Source organism: Grampus griseus (genome assembly GCF_964374135.1).
Source record: "Grampus griseus genome assembly, chromosome: 12".
In the NCBI taxonomy this organism is placed as follows: domain Eukaryota; kingdom Metazoa; phylum Chordata; class Mammalia; order Artiodactyla; family Delphinidae; genus Grampus; species Grampus griseus.
This window is the reverse complement of record NC_139006.1, coordinates 32,117,985-32,141,855: the sequence shown is the minus strand read 5'-3', so window position 1 is coordinate 32,141,855 and position 23,871 is coordinate 32,117,985. Positions and strand designations below refer to the sequence as shown.

At 42.7% G+C, this 23,871-nt stretch overlaps 1 protein-coding gene across 1 annotated transcript in view; it reads right to left on the bottom strand.

Annotated features, from left to right (window-relative positions):
- The window catches only part of L3MBTL4 (L3MBTL histone methyl-lysine binding protein 4), a gene marked incomplete at both ends in the record, with an annotated part of 301,695 nt that overhangs the window by 159,515 nt on the left and 118,309 nt on the right, over positions 1-23,871 (bottom strand). Inside the window, one exon of the mRNA XM_082667113.1 lies at positions 8,184-8,298. Coding sequence (XP_082523239.1) covers positions 8,184-8,298 — 115 coding nt within the window. The remainder of the gene's footprint in view (positions 1-8,183; positions 8,299-23,871) is intronic.

The following is a 23,871-nucleotide window of genomic DNA, read 5'->3' as shown; positions in this document are numbered from 1 at the left end:
GAACCAGATCCTCTCTCCTACACCTGCTGGGTCCCGCACCCTTGCTGAGAGGGTGGTTCGTTCCTCTCAAGCTGGGATGGGGCATTCACGGCGCCAGCACAGAGGCCAGTCCAGTCTGCTGGGAGGGTCGCCTGCCGGGAGATGCCCTCCCTGGAGGGCTGGTGGCCCTGTGTCACCCACATCCCCACCGGCTCCTGTGAGGGCACGTGGGTACTTTGTCATTTCAGAAAAAAAACACTATACTTGCGCTGGTGCGAAATGTCGATTGGTTACCACGTGGCGCGTCCAAATCTGCACTGAATTTAAACGATGATTCTTTTGTCTTCAGCTCTATCTACTTCATTAGAGGCACTGGGACCTGTCATATTTCTATTTTATTATTTCTATCACTACTTTAAAATATGAGCAAAACGTTTCCATGCAATCGAATATTTCCTTCTGTTTAACTCTGATTTCTAAAAGAGTGTTTAAAACAAGGCCTGAAGGGGCAGGGGGGTGAAATAAGTATAGGCAAATGACCTTTATGAAGCGTAGGAAGTCAGGAAAACGACAAACAGACAGGTCAGACATTCAGCGGCCCACTGTGCACGGCGGACGGGCCCGAGCCATCCTGGTCCACGGGGTGGGGTGGCGGGGGGAGGTCAGCTAGGGTCAGAGGGCCAGGCCAGGTGGCTGATGAGCACACTTGACTCTGGCCCCGTCACAGGCATTTTTCTGACATGCATCCACCACCTGCAAGAGCTGTGAACGGTCAGAGGAGCAGAGGTGAGTGATACAAAGAGCCTGCCCCGCAGACCTCGTGGTCTCCGGGAGCCACCGTCCCCCCCTCAGCCTGTGTCTGCAGCCCGAGCCTGCCTGCTCGTGGCGGCGGGGTGAGCCTGCCTGCTCGTGGCGGGCAGCCCCTGCCTGCCGGGGAGAGCTATTCTAGAAAGCGAGATGGCGAGCACAGAGGCACAGAAGCACATCCCACCAGTCGGCGCGCGGGGACTGTGCCGAGAAACAGAGGCGGCTCCAGGGCCAAAGGGTGCAGGGGGCTTGTCCGGGAGGGGACACCTGAGCGAGCCTCAGGAGGTGGCATGCGGCGGCATCCAGCAGCATGCCAAGGGGACAGCAGCAGCTCAAGCGGAGACACACAGCTGGCGTGCTGCGGGCAAGGCCAGGGCCAGGGCGGCGGGCCGGGCGATGCCAGCTACAAACTGGCAGCTGCCATCTACCTCGACGAGGATTAAACCATGAGCCGCTGCAGCTGCTGACCTTCAACACCCCCTGAAACGAGTTCAGGGTGAACTCTGTGCTTTGGGAAAAACTGGCCCAACAGGTCTTCAGACAGTTAGGTTTTCAGGCGCTGATTTTATGAGCCCAATTCTTGTATCTCCTTGTGTCTAGAAAAGCACTAAAAGCCCTCATGGTGACGTCAGCTCCTTGTCCCTAGCAGTAACCTTCTGCAAAAAAATACGTGCTTGGTTGCACGCTTCGCCCTTCACCAAAACCACATCTATACCAACCTTCCCCCTACATCTTTGGAACAGTTTCTCAGAGCTATCTGAAATGCTGTCTTCTGGGCTATGGCCCCCATTTTGCCCCAAATTAAACTTAACTCACAACTCTCATGCTGTGCGCTATTTTTTCAGTTGAGAGCAAGCAGGGAAAAGAGCAAAAACCCTGGCGGGAGCTTCTAGGAGCCGGACGCCAGGGCAGGAGAGCGGCAAGAAAAAGGTCACTCTAACGCAACAGAACAGAGGACAAAATCCTGCAGGACGACGAGGATGAAGAGACAATTCATCTCCCTGAGGACATCAGACAAAGCTTTGGAGAGGAGTTGACCCCTGACTGCAAAGAACTTCACCTTCTGCCCAAATGCTGTGGCATAAACACTGGGCACAAGGAATGCAGAGCCCACCCAGAGGCCAAGGAGCCACCCCTGTAGACTAAGGAGAGAGGCAGGAGCAGACCGGAGGACAGAGGACAGGGCCACGGCCCACACTGGGGGCGAAGGAGCTGCAAGCTGTGCCCACCGACCGGGGAAGGCGCACAGGAGAGCTGCTGACACGCGTCTCGTCAAACAACCAGAAAGCTACTGAACAACAGTGGGAATAACTTCACGTCTCTAGTGGTGTACATTTACGACTGCTATTGTGAGTTTTGATAAGTATATACTGAGTCTTCATCCCTGTCCTGGCACAGAGCTCCTAAAATCCTTGGAATTTTCTGTGTCTTCTGTTAACATTAATGAGGTGACTTTTGGAAAGCATGGAAGGATGGGGGCCGGTGGCCAAGAGAACCAATCATCAGAGGTTTGGAACTCCCAGACTTCCAGTCCAACCCCCCAAGCCCCGACCCCAGGGAGGGGAGAGGAGCTGGAAGTCAAGTTCAATCACCAATGGCCAATGATTTAATCAGTCGTGCCTCCGTAATGAAGTCTCCACAAAAACCCCAAAGGATGGCCAGGTTGGCGAAACCCTGAAGACTGGGGGAGAGTGGGGCCTGGGGAGGGCAGGGGAGCTCCGACCCCTCCCCCAGATCTCACCCTGCACATCTCTTCCACAGGCTGTTCCTGAGTTAGATCCTTTTATGATGAACCAGTGACCTAGCGGGTAAACTGTTCCTCTGAGTTCTGTGAGCCGCTCTAGCAAATCAAACCTAAGGAGAGGGTGGTGGGAACCTACAGAGCTACAGCTAGTTCCCCGGAAGCACAGGTGACCACCTGGACTTGTGACTGGTGTGTGAACTGGGGATGGGGATGGGTGGGGGCAGTCACGTAGGACTGAGCCCTAACCTCCAGTAAGCAGTGTTAGACTTGAGCTGAACCATGGGACACCTGGCTGGTGTCGGAGAATTGCTTGGTGTGGGTGAAAAACCCACACGCACATTGGAACTGGGTGCAAAACATATTCAGATTTTTATTTTAAAGAACAGCAAAGTTCTTTCATTCGTAGTTTCATGGAGCTTATGGGGCCTGCTTTTCTTTTTTTTTTTTGCGGTACGCGGGCCTCTCACTGCCGTGGCCTCTCCCGTTGCGGAGCACAGGCTCCGGACGCGCAGGCTCAGCGGCCATGGCTCACGGGCCCAGCCGCTCCGCGGCATGTGGGATCCTCCTGGACCGGGGCATGAACCCGTGTCCCCTGCATCGGCAGGCGGACTCTCAACCGCTGCGCCACCAGGGAAGCCCCAAAGTCCTGCTTTTCTTAAGTCTAAGTCAGTCATTCTAAATTTTTCAAACTGTCCTACATGTCATTCCAAATTCGCTCAGAGATCAGCAGCCCCTTTACGGACAGTGCAATTATAACAAAGAATCATACTGGTTGTTTAAGCTTTAGGAAGTAAAGTCAACTCCCAATTTTCTGGATCAATGAAGAGAAATGGCGGCCTAGGAAGCAAATGTGCCTGTGCTCTTCACCCGGCCCTGCTCCTTCCTGTGGGGTCACTGAGCCCAGACAACCAGCAGCAGGCATTACGGTGGTCAAGGCATTTCATCTCCCAAGCCTGCGAGTCCTAGAGGTGAAGTAACTCGCCCAAAGGCACAGGCAGTCAGGGCAGAATGGAAATTTAAACCCAGGTTTTTCTAACTCTGAGGTCTATCATCTTGCTTCTCAAGCTCGGTAAATTTCCAAAGGAAAAAACATCGGGCATCCCATTGCCAGGTGGATTTGTGGGCAAATGATTAATAATATAATAAAAGAAATGAGCTCTATTTAAACAAATTTAGCATTGAATGTGACTGGGATTACAGTTTCCAAACGCTATGACTAAGAAGACTGCCAAAAGGCAATGCTGTAGCTGCCTGAAGTTGGCATGGGCTTTTGGTTCTGATATTTTTATATCTTTTCAAGGACATTCAGGGAACGAAAAGCACAACAGAAAGATCCTGACACCTTAGTGCTAAATCTTAAGTATTTAATTTTGATTCTACTTGTAGAAAAAGTCCACCATGCAGGATTATATGTCAGATAAAACAGGAAAATTGTGCCCGCATGGCCTCAGACAAGGAGATCTCAATCCGGCAGTGGACACAAGGTGAAGTGCCTGTGAGCACCTGGCTGGTAACAGAGGCTGAGAGGAAGTCATTGTCACCTGATCCTACAAGCTGGCGCTCTTCCCAGCTGAATGGGGACATTCAAGTTTCACTCTCAAGAGGCTTTTCACAGTTACCTTTTCAAGAACTTACATTTGTCCTTTGTGATTGAAGATTATGAATTATTAAATATCATGGTCTTGGCCAAAATACACTGCACAAACATTTCTACAGAAGTGTGGGGCTACACAGCATGTACTACATCTTGGCTCGGTTTCTGCAGTGAGTATAAATATGTTGATTGAGTGACATTAGAAATAGATACAAACTCATTTAGAAAAACAAAATTTTAATTAAGTCTAATAAAATGTGCAAGAGACGCCTTCCCTGGTGGCGCAGTGGTTGAGAGTCTGCCTGCCGATGCAGGGGATGCGGGTTCGTGCCCCGGTCCGGGAAGATCCCACATGCCGCGGAGTGACTAAGCCTGTGCACCACAACTATGGAGACTGCGCTCTAGAGTCCATGAGCCACAACTACTGAGCCTGTGAACCACAACTACTGAGCCTGCATGCCACAATTACTGAAGCCTGCGTACCTGAAGCCTATGCTCCGCAACGGGTGAGGCCGCCACGGTAAGAGGCATGTGCACCGTGGCAGGGAGTGAGCAACTGGAGGGAGACTGCACGCAGCAGCGACGACCCAATGCAGCCAGAATTAAGTAAGTTAAAATAAAAATTAAGCCTTTTTCCAAGCCCTAAACGTTTAATAGTCTTTGCAATGTTTGATCAATAAAGCTATCATATTATATGTAATAAAGCACTCAAGGCAATTGTTGAATCACATAAATATCACAAAAGTAAAACAACAGAGTACAAACAATGTCTGAAAGTTAAAATATCTGAAAATACCTTAAAATATCTGAAAACTAATGTGGGTAAGATGACTTTATCTGCTCATATGTGATAAAATGCTCTGTGTGGTTTTATAGATCTACTTACAAAATGTATTGGGTTGGCCGAAAAGTTGGTTCAGATTTTTAGTAAGATGGTACGGAAAACCCGAACGAACTTTTTGGCCAACCCAATAATTACTTTGATCTGATTATCAAAGATATTGGACATACACATTTGGTTTGAATTGTATGAGTAAATAAGATCAACGCTTTGACTTAAAATAGCATGGGCAGTAAAAGATGATTTGATGTATGACGGGACAGGAATGAAGAGGCTACATGTGGTCCATACTGCGGAGCAAGTGCCCCTGCCAGCTCCCCACCACACAGGCATCTGACACCGACTGCAGGGTGTGACTTTCTGTAAATGAAGTTCAGAGCGCAGAGTGTAGCTGACGTATTGTCTTCAGAATCTTATGAGGCCAATGTTCATGGCACCATGAGTCATTCTGTTTAGTATAAATGAAGTAATTCTGTTCTTGGTGGAAAACGGTGGAAGGGTAAGGCATGAGGTGAGCAGAAGACAGACTACGACAGGCCTGGTACATGTGAAGGAGTCTCAAGTCTAAAGATACTGCTAAGAGGTTAGATTTGGGTTTTCACAGACTGTTACAGCAAAGAAACGAGACAAGATAGTTAGGAAGCTGTTGCGACATCAATGCTAGACCGTCAAATTTTGTTTTGCTGGAGGACCTAGACAAACCATTTGTCTTTACTTTCCAGTGGAAAAAGATTCTGTGATAAATAAGTAGGCAAATAAATACTGGAGTAGGAGTGTGTGTGTGTGTGTGTGTGTGTGTGTGTGTGTGTGTGTGTGTGTGTGTGTGTGTGTGTGTGTGTGTGTGTGTGTGTGTGTGTGTGTGTGTATTTTTGCTTTAAGGATGGGGCCACGGATGATATATATTGAACCACACTATGAACATGTCTTAAAGTCTAGGTATTTAAAAATTAATAAGACTAATGATGCAGATATGAATAATTACAAAAAATAGGGTTAAACAAGTAACCTATAATAAACTGTATTAATAATAATTAATCCAAACAAACATGTTTATAACCAAAAAGCAAGCACAGCAGTAATACAATATCATGACCAACTGAAGACATCTAATTCCCCCAAATAATAGGGATTCCAATTACTTAAGTGCACATACTCAAAACAGGAGTCTTATAATAGTGCCAGAAATACATGAAAGCCTGACTTAAGAAAAAACTAAATTTAAATATTTGGAAAACTCTAGTCACCTATTCATTTTAGCATAATTTCAAATTTTGTAATCCTTAATAATTCACATAGTTTTAGGTAAAAATGAAAATCTGTAGAATGTTACATCATTTTCTGAGAGCAGCTAACACTAATTGAGCACATCCTGTGGGCCAGGCAGTTTTTGAGGTGTTATGCACGAATTTATCTCATTTCATCATTACAGATTATGAGACTGACACACTAATATCACCTCCATTTTCTAGATGAGGAAACAGGCACAGATCACACAGCTAAGCAAAGCAGTGATACTGAGATTCACAAGTCAGCATTCTGACTCCAGATTTCACACGCTCAACCACTAGGCAATCCTGCCTCTAGAGCCTGAATTTTTAGATTGAGAGGATCAGTGTGACTCACTAACCAGCAAATTGCAGACCATATTCTGCAAACCATTTGTACCTATGATGAGAGCTCAAATGCAATGGTACTGGGAAGGGGAAGAAGGGGTCAGAGATGGGTTCTGAGAAATCAAGAAAGAGAACCATCAAGACTTGATGACTGGCTGTATGTGTGGGGTGAGGGAGGGGGAGGGAGGGAGCAGAGTCTAGCATGACTGCATGGGAAGCAGCAACTTTGGAATCAAGTAGCAACTACGGTAGAAAGACAAGCTTTTGGCTTGGGATGGAGCTGAGGTTCGATCCATAGACTTTGCGACGCTTCTGAGACATTTGGGTCGAGAAGCCAGGTAGGCAGCCTGACCAAGGAACAGGTAATGGGTGAGGCAGAATGAAGACAGCTGTCTCTGTACCTGAAACGCTGATCTGGGTCCATCTCCCTTGAAATCCCTACTTGCGAAGCTTACTGGGACGAAGGACAGAATGTGCGTGCTGGTGGGTGGTGGGTGGCTAACATCAGCCAAGAGACACCTCCCTGGCAAGATGGGATGCAAGATCAGGGAGAACAGAAAGCGGGAACAGCAAAAAGCACAAAGCGAATGTGCTAACCCTTCCCCCTCCCATGGAACTGACCTTGTTCTCCCTGTCTTACATTCTCTGTATGCAGACCCTGCACTTGCTAATGCACTGTAAGTTACATGAGGACCTGCACCTCATCCATGTGTAGCTTTTGAAGAATCTAGCGCAATGTCAAAATGTTTGTCAAGTTATTAAGTCAGTAATTCTCATTATTTCTAAAGGAAGTTAAGGATCTCTTTCAAAGACGCAGTTAATCCTTTTAGATCTAAGGTTCAAGCATCATTGGGCTGGTTCATCCTCATTAACAGGATAGAAGGTTACCTTCACCCCAAGAAACCAAAGGGAGGACAACAGAAGCAGTGGGGGAACAAAGCAAACATAAGGATGGAGAGTGCTCGCAAAATGTCTGAAACTAGTTATTAGTCATGTCAGCCTAATCTGATCAGAGGAATCCTGCAGATGAAAGAATGAAATATTTTGGTTCGAGGTTTATTAGAATTTAGAATGGTTAATTACCTCCTTAACTTTAAGTATCCAGAAAGACAGAAATAATGAAGATACCGACATAACAGAAGGTTGTCTTTTTTCCAATTTTTACAACTAAATTTTTTTTAATTGCTGAAGTTTAAAATACTTCTGTTCTTCTAAAACTTTTTGAAACCTACTCTATAAAACAAAATCAATTAAGATAAGATGTTTAAGAAAACAAAAAGTAATTCAGCTAAAAGTGAAGGCCCAAATTAGATGGATTTAGACCTGGCTCAGTTTTCCAAACTAAAATGTGGAAAACAAAGATTCTGCCAGACAACATTATCAAAATAATTCCTTAATGTTGATAACTCTTCATTTATATAGAGTATGTCTTTTGAGGCTTAATTGTGAATAACTGGCTTTCAGTGTAGCTATAGTGCTGATTAATCAATTCACCTATGTGATACTGAGCTTTAAAATACTTATAATGACATGAAATAAACAGCATTAAGATAGGCTCCAGGTTACGTATTTAAAAAGCAACAACACAAAGAGCAAGATACTCACAATGCGGCACTTCCAGGGGATGACCTGTGACGTCACACCATCCGACTGGGTGAATGTCAGGGCTGTCTGTATCCATCCAGTAGTCATATTTGTGGTCCCAGCCATCAAAATGGACCTGTTGGAAATGAGAATTTAGTAATCAGTATATCACTATGCCTGTGTCAAAATATTAGAGAACATATCTCTGAAATTGAGGTTAAAATTGCTGTAATCGCACATTACAGCTGAAACAATATTGAAACTGTGCTATGAAACAGCTTTCTAATCTAACCACCAAAGGCTGTTGTACCAATTTTTCCAAAAAATTTAAAAAGTTGTTACATTAAAAAATCTGTCGGGACTTCCCTGGTGGCACAGTGGTTAAGAATCCACCTGCCAATGCAGGGGACACGGGTTCGATCCCTGGTCCAGGAAGATCCCACATGCCGTGGAGCAACTAAGCCCATGCACCACAACTACTGAGCCCACGGGCCACAACTACTGAAGCCCACGTGCCTAGAGCCTGTACTCCACAACAAGAGAAGCCACTGCAATGAGAGGCCCGCACACCGCAACGAAGAGTAGCCCCTGCTTGCTGCAACTAGAGGAAGCCCGCGTGCAGCAATGAGGACCCAACAGCCAAAAATAAATAAATAAATTCATAAAAATAAATAAATGAAAACAAAAAATCTGTCAAGGATTGATTAGAATTTGAAAGGATAGGACGAATCCGTTTTCCCATCCAAGATATTCTATGATGTTGTTGAGAGAACACTTCCTGTGCTGCAGCCACTGCAAGAACAATGTCAGCATCCTCAACAATGAGAGTCACCATCTGACACCAGTATAAACCTTACGCTGACGAGAAATATATGGACTAGAGTAAAAGGAAGCAATAAATGTCAAAATCCTGACAAATGAGAGATAGGGCCATTGAACCAAAAGAGGCAAAGAAAGCAGATAATATGTGATGCTAAGGTAGAAGGATTAAGAGCTATTCAGGGATGAAGCGTAAGTTGTCAGGAAACCTGAGGACACGACAAGGTAGAGCCCGGTCCAGCAAGCCTACTGGTTATCACTGTTTCACATCTCACCTACAAAGCGCGCGCGCACACACACACACACACACACACACACTTCACATATATACAAATAAGTCTGAGAATAATTAAAATAAAACCTTATTTCTGAAACAAAAAGCAATTACTTCTGAAAGTTATCACACTCCATGTCCTACAAGTTTCATAACTTGAAAGAATCAATTTGTGAAGGCAAAAAAAAAAAGAATGGTAGTATTTCATTGTTAAATAACTTTACTTATTCTCTCATGTATTTTCTGTTTCTATCAATTAAACAGAGAATCTATCCTTCTCAGTGCAAAAAAAAATTCCTCATTAATTCATACTTTGAATGAAAAGAGCAAGATGTATAATGTTATAATAAACTGAGATGTAAGTATTATTACCCCCGCCCAAAAAAGAAAGGTAAAAATTGTATGGAGTAAGTGCCAAATAAAATCCCAACATTTTTTTCTCAAGATCCATCTTGCCAAGCAAGTGGTTCTCAAAGTGTGGTTTCCAGACCAGCAGCATCAGTTATCACCTGGACAATGCAAATTGTCAGGCCCCAATCCAATCCTACTGAATCAGAAACACTAAAGGATGGGGCCTAAGGGTCTCTGTGTAAACGAGTCCTCCAGATGCATCTGATGCAAGCTTAAGTTTGAGAACCAGTAATCTCAGGAACAACGTTCAAAACAATACTTCTACCACACTGAGGCTTCTGCACATGACAGAGTAACAACTATAAAACTGGACAAAATATATGAAGTGGTGATTTCAGACACTGGACAACAGGCAGCACAGAAATGTGATCCCTAAGTGCACCAAGATGAGCCCTGAATGTCAGCCTGGAGACCATTTCCTCCCAGCAGCACAGGGAGGAGAAACATAAAAAAGGAGTTGGGCTGTGCTGAGGAGACAAAGATTATAGTTCAGAGCTGATGAAGCAGCTGGAAATTGGAGGACAAAGACTGGAGAAGACAGAGCTCCAAGAAGGGGACCCCAGAAGTCTAGGTGGGCTACTCACGGGACCTTGGCCAAGGGCTGGACTGCACATGTGCAAGGTGAGACTTGGTGAAGCCAAGCAGAGAGCAGCTGATACAGAGCTGAGAGTGAGACAAAGACACTAGAGGACACACGTCACTGGGAGAGTAGAGAGACCAGAGTGGAGAGAGCTCAATAATACCATGAGAATTTGACCGAGACACCAAAAGGTCCATAGTGTCGGAGTCAAAACCATGTCCTACATAAGGGCTACTCTAGACCAGCCCTAAAAAAGGTTAAAATTAAGCCTCAACAAGATTAAGAAACTGCCAGTAATTAACTGTCTGATAAAACAAACTACCCTTTTTAAAGGAAGACAAATACTCCCAACTCTGTACATTGTATCATTCATAATGTCCAACATAGAATAAAAATTTATTAGACATGCAAATAACCATGTGAATGTGAGCCATACTTATTTTTTTTTTTTAAAAGCAGTCAATAGAAAGAGACCCTGAGTTGACCCAGATGTTGTAGCTAGCAGACAACATCTATTTGTTGTTGGGACTTTAGCTATCAAAATAGGTTCAAGGGTTTAAAGGAAAAATGGTCTTGATGAGGGAACAGACAGGGAATCTGGACAGTGAAATGGAAACTATAAAAGAGAAACAAATGGAAATTCTACAACTGAAAAGCAAAATTTAAAAGTTTCTGGATGGGCTTAACAGACTGTAGCTGGCATGATAAAAAGGTGAGTGAACATGAAAACAGATTCATAGAAATTATTAATCTCAAGTATACACAATAAAAGATTTTTTTTAAAAAATGGGGGCTTTCCTGGTGGCGCAGTGGTTGAAAGTCCGCCTGCCGATGCAGGGGCCACGAGTTCGTGCCCTGGTGCGGAAGGATCCCACATGCCGCGGAGCGGCTGGGCCCGTGAGCCGCTGGGCCCGTGAGCCATGGCCGCTGAGCCTGCGCGTCCGGAGCCTGCGCTCCGCAACAGGAGAGGCCACAACAGTGAGAGGCCCGCGTACCGTAAAAAAAAAAAAAAAAAAAAAAGATTATAAAAAATGAAAAGAGCCCAAGTACTTATGAGATAATATCAACTGGTCTAACATACATGTATCAGTATTTGGGGTCCAGAAGGAGAGGTGAACATGGAGCATAAATAATGGCCAAACAAGACAAAAGTTGAAAGAATAATGTCAAAAAATCTCCCTATTTTGGCCCCAAATGCCAATTTATAAGCTTAAGAAGAACAGCAAAACCCAAGAAAAATAAATAGAAAGGAAAAAAAAAAAACCTAGGCAAATCATAGCCAAACTACTGAAAATGAAAGACAAAGGAAAACATCTTGAAAGCAGTCAGAGAAGCACAACAAATCACATACAGAAGAACCATGACAGGAGTGTCAGCCAACCTCTCATCAGAGACAGCAGAGGCATGGAGACAATGAAATGACACCGTCAAAGCACTGAGAGGAAAAACACTGTCAACCTAAGATTTTAAATTTTATAAAAATATCCTTCAAAAAGGAGCAAAATAAAGGAATTTTATTTTACTGAAAGAACTGGAAAAGTAATCACCTACGGATTTGCATTGCAAGAAATACTGCAGGAAGTATTGCAGCCTGAAAGTAAATATTACCAGGTAGAACAACAATTTTGGGAAAAAAATGAACAAAGTAGGAAAACCCATTCTATCTGAGCTCTACACTTACCATAACGCCACAGTCTTAAGACAGTGTTGTTCCAGCATAAGGATAGACAAATATATTTTTGGAACAGAATAGTGTACACATATTGACATATATATACAGTCAATTGCTCTTCAACAAGCACAAGGGCATTCAATAAGGCCAGTCTTTTCAACAAATGGTACTAGACCCATTGGATATCCACTTGTGAAAACAAAATGAACCCGCTGACAGCTACCTCACATCCCACGTACAAATTAGTCTGAAATGGATTATAGACCTAAACATAAAAGCTAAAACTATCAAACTCAGGAAGAAACTTAAGATAAAATCTTTATAATAGTAAGATAGTCAAGAATTTCTTAACATAAAAACAGCAATACCCATAAATGAATAAACTGATAAATTCAATTGTCATCATAATAAAAAATTAAGTTCTTCAAAATCATCATTAATAAAAAGGAAAACTAAGCCATAGGCATTTGTAATACATTTACCTTAGAAAAGACTTAACAACCCAATAAATAATGGGTAAAAGACTTGAAGCTTCTTGGAAAAAAGAAGGTTCATGAATGGTCAACAAGCAGATTAAAAAATCCTCAACATCCTTATTCGTAAGAGAAACCAAAATGACCAGCTATTACACACCATAAATTAAATGACTGACGACGCCAATTACTGGCAAGGCTGTGGAGCTCCCAGAACATTCATACAATGTCAGTGGGGCGGTAAAGTTGTACAATCACTTTAGGAAATGGTTTACTAACGTTAAATTGTAAATCTAAATATGTGCCTACTCTGCGATGCCTGGAGATTCCACCCAAAACAGATGAAAATACAAAGCCGTGTGAACAAGTATTCCTTGAGGTTTCATTCAGAACAGCCAACAGCTGGCAACAACCTAAATGCCCAACCCCAGGTGAGTATCCATTCACAAACAAGTGTGGTGTATGCATACAATGACCACTGTCACCAACAAAAAAGGATAAACTGTCGATTCACACATGAACATGCAACAGTCAAACAGACACCATGCTGGGCACAGAGGACAGACTCCGGAGAGCGCACACTGTGTGTTTCCATTGATGCGAAGCTTGACAACAGTCACAGAAAGGCCTGGCTGTCTCGGAGCGGGCGGGGAGCAGCTCTGACCACAAAGGAGCACAAAGGAACCTTCTGTGGCACTGGAAATGTTCCCAGTCTTGATTGGGGTGGTCGTTATATAGGATATACATTTCTCAAACTCATCAAAATCCACACCTAAAATCTCTACATTTTACTGTTTGTAAATTCTATCTCGATAGAGCTATTAACATTTAAAATATTTCTACACTCAGCTGCCGTCATGCAGGGCTGGCTGTTCTGATCTGGTACTATATTTATTTATGGTGATGTTTCAGCACTCTGGACACAGCCAAACTGCATGTGACTGCCAGTACCAGGCAACTAAGCAGCCCAGCTGTGAAAGGGCAAAACTGGCATCCTTTCCAGAATGACACCTGCTGCTTTGGATCTACCAGTAGACAGAAGTTTATGTTAAGTGTGCATAATGTAGTGAAGGAGAAAGAGAGAATTTTCTCAAGCTTTACTATTTCCACCCTTTCAATGTCCTTCTCTTTTAATTTTGCAATGCAACTGTTTATGTTTCAAAAGCAAGGAAACCACCTCTAAACACAAACAAGGCAGGTCAAGCGCTCCAGCCAGATCCTGCGTACAGGAGAGCAAGGCCTTTCTATTTCAGCTACTGGACCCGAACCTGGGAATCCTACTGTGGACTTTAGATCTAAAACTGAAACAGTAAAAAGATAATATCTTAAAAAAATGTTTCGAAAGCAGATAGACATGACTTTTTTATGTACTCTATTCAACATTTTCCCCTTATGTTCATTAAGAAATATTAAATTATTCTTTCCAAGGCTGTATGTAATTACTTACAATGAAAACAGTAGAAATTTGAAATACCCCTTCGTAATCCAATGATATGAGGCACTCTCCCCCACAAGGGCCATCTAAACTTCGAATATATAACCAAATTCTGTATTCATATGTGTCTTTATGAAAGATATTTTCATATCTTTGGATCTTCATAACTTTGGAGGAAAATCGAATTTTAAGAATTCTAACCAGATGGTCATGTTACTAAAGGAGAGTGGCACTTTAAGGATATTTACAAAGAGTCCTTTTGTAAAGCAAAGAACAATTTTGAAAACCAAATCATCTCCAGCACTGTATTTCATACATTTATGATTTGTCACATATTTGGGTTTGCATAAAGCTAAGTAAATATACAGAGCCTTCTTGCTCAGATTTTGATAAACTGGAAAACAAAGGTCAGAAAATCAAATTGGCCGCTGTCTCAAGTTCTTATCCCTAAACAGACAGTGATGCTTCCTGATGGTATTACCACTATATGCATTAGTTATCAAATGGTTGGTAAAATAACTTGGACACTTAAGCACTAGATCAGCATATAAAAAACCAAGGGCGAATCCTTCGTGTAAACCCAGAGCTGGCCATCTTCTGGACTGGCACTGTCCTTCTGGCTTTGCCTCATCATTTACCATCCAGAACCCACACCAGGGACTTTCCCCAGACCCCGGAGCTTGGCCACTCTGTCTCCGTCACCCTGCCGCCCTCAAGACTCCTGGCACCTTGGCTCACACACTGTCACACCTCGAAAACCATCAGCTGAGTAAGATGCACGACGGTAATTATCACTCCTTGCTGCCCCTTTGGGCAGCTGGAAAATAAGCAGTTATTTATCTATCGAGGAACAGGGGAGCTACATTTAATGCTCAATCACAACAATTTTATTAGCCTAAGTGATTATTATACTTCTTTGCTCCTGCTATATGGTTTTAAACTTTTTAATTTCCATTTTAACAGCCTTACCGGATATGTGTATTTTATTGTCAGAGGCCTCAAATCTATTTTTCAAGGCTTACGGTGAATGAATTATAAGTACTTATAGGTATGATGTGAACTTACTTAGAAAGAGGCTCTACTGCACCTGAACCTGTCTACCTTTAAATGAATACATTTTCAGTTAACTAGACTTAGACTTAAATTTCATTCTAGAAAGAAGAACTGAGTTTTCATATAATATTCCAATACCCATTACTCATAACTAGTGGTGCTAATAAGACCACAGTAAATCTTGCTACCAACGGTGCAGAGCTCTGTTGTGGATCGGGTGGGGGACACAGGAATAGCACTGAGGACAGACATCTGTTCGGCGAAGGACAAGAATGCCCGTATCGCGCCTTCAAAACACTCCACGGTCTAAGAGCAGGCATGTCTGGTAAGGCAAAGGGATTCACTTTTGTTGTGTGCCTACATATTCCAGGCATAGTTGTAAAATATATATATATTCTCATTTAATGACCATAGATTGTTTTCATAGATGATGAAAAGGAACCTTTTAGGAGGTTTGCAGAGATCAGACAGCCAGTAAACGGCAAAGCCAGATTTAAGCTGAGAACAGTTTACTGAGACAACCATCCAAGAATAAAAACTGTGAGGCTATTTGGGAACAGTCTATCTAAGAGTCTATTGTAGCAGAGGTAAATTACATTTTTAAAATATAAAAAGGCATTTTCTGCCATTTGCAGTGACACGGATAGACGTAGAGCTTGTTATACAAGAGTGAAGTTAAGTCAGAAAGAGAAAGGCAAATATCGTATAATACTGCTTATATGTGGAATCTAGAAAAGTGGTACAGATGAACTTATCTGCAAAGCAGAAACAGAGTCACAGATGTAGAAAGCAAACTTATGGTTAACAAGGGGGGAAAAGGGGGTGGGATGAATTGGGAGATTGGGATTGACATATACACACTACTATGTATAAAACAGATAACTAATGAGAACCTTCTGTATAGCACAGGGAACTCTACTCAAATGCTCTGTCGTGACCTAAATGGGAAGGAAATCTAAGAAAGAGTGGATATATGTATACGTATAACTGATTCATTTTGCTGTAGGGCAGAAACTAACAACATTGTAAGGCAACTATACTCCAATAAAAGTTCATTTAAAAGTATAAAAAGGCATTTTCATAACAAAACAAAGCAACATGGAATAACACGGGACTGCCGTCCAGAACCACCTATACTTTCACACATTAAACATTAATTCCATGTTGAGCCAATCCGCTTATGTGTCTATCCAGACAAGAACTGACACGGAGGGACCATGAAGGAAAAGAATTGCAATAAAAAAGTGAATATACTTTTTTTTTTTTTTGGAGTATAATTGCTTTACAGTGCTGTTAGTTTCTGCTGCACAGTGAAGTGAATCAGCCATATGCACACACACATCCCCTCTCTCTTGGACCTCCCCCCGCCATCCCACCCATCTAGGTCTTCACAGAGCACAGAGCTGAGCTCCCTGTGCTCTACAGCAGGTTGCCACTTAGTTATCTATTTTACGCATGGTAGTGTGTATATGTCAATCTTACTCTCTCAATTCGTCCCACCCTCCCCTTCCCTCCCTGTGTCCACATGTCCGTTCTCTATGTCTGCGCCTCTATTCCTGCCCGGGAAATATGTTCATCTGTACCACTTTTCTAGGTTCCACATATATGTATTAATATATGATATTTGTCTTTCTCTTTCTGACTTACTGCACTCTGTATGACAGACTCTAGGTCCATCCACATCTCTACAAATGACCCAATTTCGTTCCTTTTTATGGTTGAGTAATTATACTTTAAAAAACTAACCTCGCTTCATATTAGCTCTGTTTGACATAGATACACAGGGGTTAAGAAATGTGCCCGGCATTTCCAAGTCACTGATCGTGATTTGAAAACCCTGACTCCCCTGAGCTACTGCTCCGTAGTTGGAACTGCTGCCCCTACATTCCTTCCCACTCTTGGAAAATTAGCTCCGTTCCCTTCCCTGCTAACTGCAAAGCTCATCTGCTTTTATCACAAATACAACTGCTTCATCTTTCATCTAGTCCATTCCTATAATAAGTATTATCGAAAAAGACTTTTAATCGTTAAACTGGAACATCAAGAGTTTCACTATAGCTATTCTAAAATTCTTTCTTTTTCAAGGCCACTGCCCAATTCATCATATTTCTTGGGCAGTGGTTTTCAAAATTTAGAAATGAGCAAAATACCAACTTTTCCCTGCCCCTGCCAGGACCTGAATTTGGGGCTGGGGGAGTGGATGTCAGGAATAATGCCTGGAAATCACTTTCTTTTAACTACACATCCTAGATTATTCTGCTGAAGATGGTTTTTGGATAAAAATTTTTGAAATGCCTCGTTAGTGCGTCGCCATGGCAACAAGTTGTTAATCAACTGAAGTTGCCATCAAACTCACAATTATAGCCAAAGCAATCATAATAACTTAATTTTTTTAAGTGACAGACTTTTAAAGAAAATTTTGTAAGACAATGAGTCCAAGAGAAACGTGGTTGAGGGCATAATGCAGAGGACATTCAACACCAAATGTTTCCATTTGTGATAAATACGTCTATTTAAGTTTCCACTTCTCTATTTCTATGGTTACTGTTTTAACAAATACAATTAGTTTTTCCCATAAGATATGTTTTTCCCACAGGATTCTTGCTGGAAATAAAAATGCCAAATTTCCAACAGCACCCCCAGGGCTTTAATCCTTGTTAACAGATCTTTAAATATTTCATCAGAGTTGTGCATAAAACAGCCACATTCGGGGCTCCATGGCCACAGATCTGTGGGTAATGTCTCAGGAAGAAAAACCTCCTTCATAAGCTGTGTGAGGACAAACTATCTCAAAATCAGTTTATGGTTATAACTAACATAAATCTTTTCAAAAGCTCTGCTGTAAGATCTGTAGCACCAAGGCGGTGCTGGCTGCAGGTTCCCTGTTAATGTAAAGGCCGTTCCCCGTGCTCCCTCCCCAGGCTGCCACCGTTCCCCCGACTTGGGGCACCGGCCTTCGCAGTGGACACTGTTTCAGCACGTGCCCTTTAGTCGTCCTCATGTGATGGATTTCCACTTTGGAGCCTATATCAAATTATCAAGGATTTTCTATTCAATCACACACTACAGGCTATCTACTAGATATTTTGGGTCCAGTTCCAGACCACAGCAATAAAGCGAATACTGCAAAAAAATGTCACACCAATATTTTGGTTTCCCAGTGCATATAAAACTTATGTTTTGAGGCTTCCGGGAAGATGGCGGAAGAGTAAGACGCGGAGATCACCTTCCTCCCCACAGATACACCAGAAATACATCTACACGTGAAACAACTCCTACAGAACAACTACTGAACGCTGGCAGAAGACCTCAGACCTCCCAAAAGGCAAGAAACCCCCCACATACCTGGGTAGGGCAAAAGAAAAAAGAATAAACAGAGACAAAAGAATAGGGACGGGACCTGCACCAGTGGGAGGGAGCCGTGAAGGAGGAAAGCTTTCCACACGCTAGGAAACCCCTTCGCGGGCGGAGACTGCGGGTGGCAGAGGGTAAAAGCTTCGGGGCTGCAGAGGACACCGCAGCAACAGGGGTACGGAGGGCAAAGCGGAGAGATTCCCGCACAGAGGATCAGGGCCGACCGACACTCACCAGCTCGAGAGGCTTGTCTGCTCACCCGCCGGGGCGGGCGGGGCTGGGAGTTGAGGCTCGGGCTTCGGTCGGAGCTCCGGGAGAGGGCTGGGGTTGGCGGCGTGAACACAGCCTGCAGGGGGTTAATGCGCCACGGCTAGCCGGGAGGGAGTCCGGGAAAAGGTCTGGAGCTACCAAAGAGGCAAGAGACTTTTTCTTCCCTCTTTGTTTCCTGGTGCGCGAGGGGAGGGGATTAAGAGCGCTGCTTAAAGGAGCTCCAGAGACGGGCGCGAGCCGCGGCTAAAAGCGCGGACCCCAGAGACGGGCATGAGACGCTAAGGCTGTTGCTGCCGCCACCAAGAAGCCTGTGTGCGAGCACAGGTCACTATCCACACCTCCTTTCCGGGGAGCCTGTGCAGGCCCCCACTGCCAGGGTCCCGGGATCCAGGGTCAACTCCTCCGGGAGAACGCACGGCGCGCCTCAGGCTGGTGCAACGTCACGCCGTCCTCTGCCGCCGAAGGCCCGCCCCGCATGCCGTGCCCCTCCCTCCCCCTGGCCTGAGTAAACCAGAGCCCCCGAATCAGCGGCTCCTTTAACCCCGTCCTGTCTGAGCGAAGAACGGACGCCCTCCGGCGACCTACACGCAGAGGCGGGGCCAAATCCAAAGCTGAGCCCCTGGGAGCTGTGAGAACAAAGAAGAGAAAGAGAAAGCTCTCCCAGCAGCTTCAGGTGCAGCGGATTAAAGCTCCACAATCAACTTGATGGACCTGCATCTGTGGAATACCTGAATAGACAACGCATCATCCCAAATTAAGGAGGTGGACTTTGAGAGCAAGATTTATGATTTTTTCCCCTTTTCTTTTTTGTGAGTGTGTGTGTGTATGCCTCTGTGTGACATTTTGTCTGTATAGCTTTGCTTCCACCATTTGTCCTATGGTTCTATCCGTCCATTTTTTTTAAATTTTTTTCTTAATAATTATATTTTACTTTAAAAACTTTGTTTTACTTTATCTTCTTTCTTTTCTTTCTTTCTTTCTTTCTTTCTTCCTTTCTTTTCTTTCTTTCTTTCTTTTCTTTCCTTCCTTCCTTCCTTCCTCCTTTAGACAACGAATCATCCCAAATGATGGATGGTGGACTTTGAGAGCAAGATTTGATTTTTTCCCCTTTTCCTCTTTTTGTGAGTGTGTATGTGTATGCTTCTGTGTGAGATTTTGTCTGTATAGCTTTGCTTCCACCATTTGTCCTAGGGTTCTATCCATCCATTTTTTTTCTTAATAATTTTTTTTATTTTAATAACTTTATTATATTTTATCTTACTTTATTTTATTTAACTTTTATCTCCTTTCTTTTTTTCCTTCCATCCCTCCTTCCTTCCTTCCTCCCTCCCTCCTTTCTTTCTTTCTTTCTATCTCTCTTTCTACTTTTACTAATTCTTTCTTTCTACTTTTTCTCCCTTTTATTCTGAGCCGTGTGGATGAAAGGCTCTTGGTGCAGCAGCCAGGAGTCAGTGCTTTGCCTCTGAGGAGGGAGAGCCAACTTCAGGACACTGGTCCACAAGAGACCTCCCAGCTCCACATAATATCAAATGGCAAAAATCTCCCAGAGATCTCCATCTCAACACCAGCACCCAGCTTCACTCAACGACCAGCAAGCTACAGTGCTGGACATCCTATGCCAAACAACTAGCAAGACAGGAACACAACCCCACCCATTAGCAGAGAGGCTGCCTAAAATCATAAGTCCACAGACACCCCAAAACACACCACCAGATGTGGACCTGCCCACCAGAAAGACAAGATCCAGCCTCATCCACCAGAACACAGGCACTAGTCCCCTCCACCAGGAAGCCTACACAACCCACTGAACCAACCTTAGCCACTGGGGACAGACACCAAAAACAACAGGAACTACGAACCTGCAGGCTGCCAAAAGGAGACCCCAAACACAGTAAGATAAGCAAAATGAGAAGACAGAAAAACACACAGAAGATGAAGGAGCAAGATAAAAACCCACCAGACCTAACAAATGAAGAGGAAATAGGCAGTCTACCTGAAAAATAATTCAGAATAATGATAGTAAAGATGATCCAAAATCTTGGAAATAGAATAGACTAAATGCAAGAAACATTTAACAAGGACCTAGAAGAACTAAAGATGAAACAAACAACGATGAACAACACAATAAATGAAATGAAAAATACTCTAGATGGGATCAATCGCAGAGTAACTCAGGCAGAAGAACAGATAAGTGACCTGGAAGATAAAATAGTGGAATTAACTACTGCAGAGCATAATAAAGAAAAAAGAATGAAAAGAACTGAGGACAGTCTCAGAGACCTCTGGGACAACATCAAACACACCAACATTCGAATTATAGGGGTTCCAGAAGAAGAAGAGAAAAAGAAAGGGACTGAGAAAATATTTGAAGAGATTATAGTTGAAAACTTCCCTAATATGGGAAAGGAAATAGATAATCAAGTCCAGGAAGCACAGAGAATCCCATACAGGATAAATCCAAGGAGAAATATGCCAAGACACATATTAATCAAACTGTCAAAAATTAAATACCTTAAATGTCTTATCGATATGTATGTTCCTATTCCCATTTTCTTAATTGTTTTGGGTTCGTTATTGTAGGTCTTTTCCTTCTCTTGTGTTTCTTGCCTAGAGAAGTTCCTTTAGCAGTTGTTGTAAAGCTGGTTTGGTGGTGCTGATCTCTCTCAGCTTTTGCTTGTCTGTAAAAGTTTTAATTTCTCCATCAAATCTGAAGGAGATCCTTGCTGGGTAGAGTAATCTTGGTTGCAGGTTTTTCTCCTTCATCACTTTAAATGTGTCCTGCCAGTCCCTTCTGGCTTGCAGAGTTTCTGATGAAAGATCAGCTCTTAACCTTATGGGGATTCCCTTGTGTGTTATTTGTTGTTTTTCCCTTGCTGCTTTTGATACGTTTTCTTTGTATTTAATTTTCCCCTTTTATGGCTGTTAGTATTTGCCTTATGTATTGAGGAGCTCCTATGTTGGGTGCATAAATATTTATAATTGTTATATCTTCTTCTTGGATCGATCCCTTGATCATTATGTAGTGTCCTTCTTTGTCTCTTCTAATAGTCTTTATTTTTAAGTCTATTTTGTCTGATATAAGAATTGCTACTCCAGCTTTCTTTTGGTTTCCATTTGCATGAAATATCTTTTTCCATCCCCTCACTTTCAGTCTGTATGTGTCTCTAGGTCTGAAGTGGGTCTCTTGTAGACAGCAAATATATGGGTCTTGTTTTTGTATCCATTCAGCCAATCTGTGTCTTTTGGTGGGAGCATTTAGTCCATTTACATTTAAGACAAGGTTGCCCACTCTCACCACTCTTATTCAACATAGTTTTGGAAGTTTTAGCCACAGCAATCAGCGAAGAAAAGGAAATAAAAGGAATCCAAATCGGAAATGAAGAAGTAAAGCTGTCACTGTTTGCAGATGACATGATACTATACATAGAGAATCCTAAAGATGCTACCAGAAAACTACTAGAGCTAATCAATGAATTTGGTAAAGTAGCAGGATACAAAATTTATGCACAGAAATCTCTGGCATTCCTATACACTAATGATGAAAAATCTGAAAGTGAAATCAAGAAAACACTCCCATTTACCATTGCAACAAAAAGAATAAAATATCTAAGAATAAACCTACCTAAGGAGACAAAAGACCTGTATGCAGAAAATTATAAGACACTGATGAAAGAAATTTAAAGATGATACAAACAGATGGAGAGATATACCATGTTCTTGGATTGGAAGAATCAACATTGTGAAAATGACTATACTACCCAAAGCAATATACAGATTCAATGCAATCCCTATCAAACTACCACTGGCATTTTTCACAGAACTAGAACAAAAAAGTTCATAATTTGAATGGAAACACACAAGACCCCGAATAGCCAAAGCAATCTTGAGAACGAAAAACGGAGCTGAAGGAATCAGGCTCCCTGACTTCAGACTATACTACAAAGCTATAGTAATCAAGACAGTATGGTACTGGCACAAAAACAGAAAGATAGATCAATGGAACAGGATAGAAAGCCCAGAGATAAACCCACGCACATATGGTCACCTTATCTTTGATAAAGAGGCAGGAATGTACAGTGGAGAAAAGACAGCCTCTTCAATAAGTGGTGCTGGGAAAACTGGACAGGTACATGTAAAAGTATGAGATTAGATCACTCCCTAACACCATACACAAAAATCAGCTCAAAATGGATTAAATACCTAAATGTAAGGCCAGAAACTATCAAACTCTTAGAGGAAAACATAGGCAGGACACTCTATGACATAAATCACAGCAAGATCCTTTTTGACCCACCTCCTAGAGAAATGGAAATAAAAACAAAAGTAAACAAATGGGACCTAATGAAACTTAAAAGCTTTTGCACAGCAAAGGAAACCATAAACAAGACCAAAAGACAACCCTCAGAATGGGAGAAAATATTTGCAAATGAAGCAACTGACAAAGGATTAATCTCCAAAATTTATAAGCAGCTCATGCAGCTCAATAACAAAAAAACAAACAACCCAATCCAAAAATGGGCAAAAGACCTAAATAGACATTTCTCCAAAGAAAATATACAGACTGCCAACAAACACATGAAAGAATGCTCAACATCATTAATCATTAGAGAAATGCAAATCAAAACTACTACGAGATATCATCTCACACCTGTCAGAATGGCCATCATCAAAAAATCTAGAAACAATAAATGCTGGAGAGGGTGTGGAGAAAAGGGAACCCTCTTGCACTGCTGGTGGGAATGTAAATTGATACAGCCACTGTGGAGAACAGTATGGAGGTTCCTTAAAAAACTACAAACAGAACTACCATATGACCCAGCAATCCCACTACTGGGCATATTCCCTGAGAAAACCATAATTCAAAAAGAGTCATGTACCAAAATGTTCATTGCAGCTCTATTTACAATAGCCCAGAGATGGAAACAACCTAAGTGTCCATCATCAGATGAATGGATAAAGAAGATGTGGCACATATATACAATGGAATATTACTCAGCCATAAAAAGAAACGTAATTGAGCTATTTGTAATGAGGTGGATAGACCTAGAGTCTGTTATACAGAGTGAAGTAAGTCAGAAAGAGAAAGACAAATACTGTATGCTAACACATATATATGGAATTTAAGAAAAAAAAATGTCATGAAGAACCTAGGGGTAAGACAGGAATAAAGACATAGACCTACTAGAGAATGGACTTGAGGACATGGGGAGGGGGAAGTGTGAGCTGTGACAAAGCGAGAGAGAAGCATGGACATATATACACTACCAATCGTAAGTTAGATAGCTAGTGGGAAGCAGCCGCATAGCACAGGGAGATCAGCTCGGTGCTTTGTGACCGCCTGGAGGGGTGGGATAGGGAGGGTGGGAGG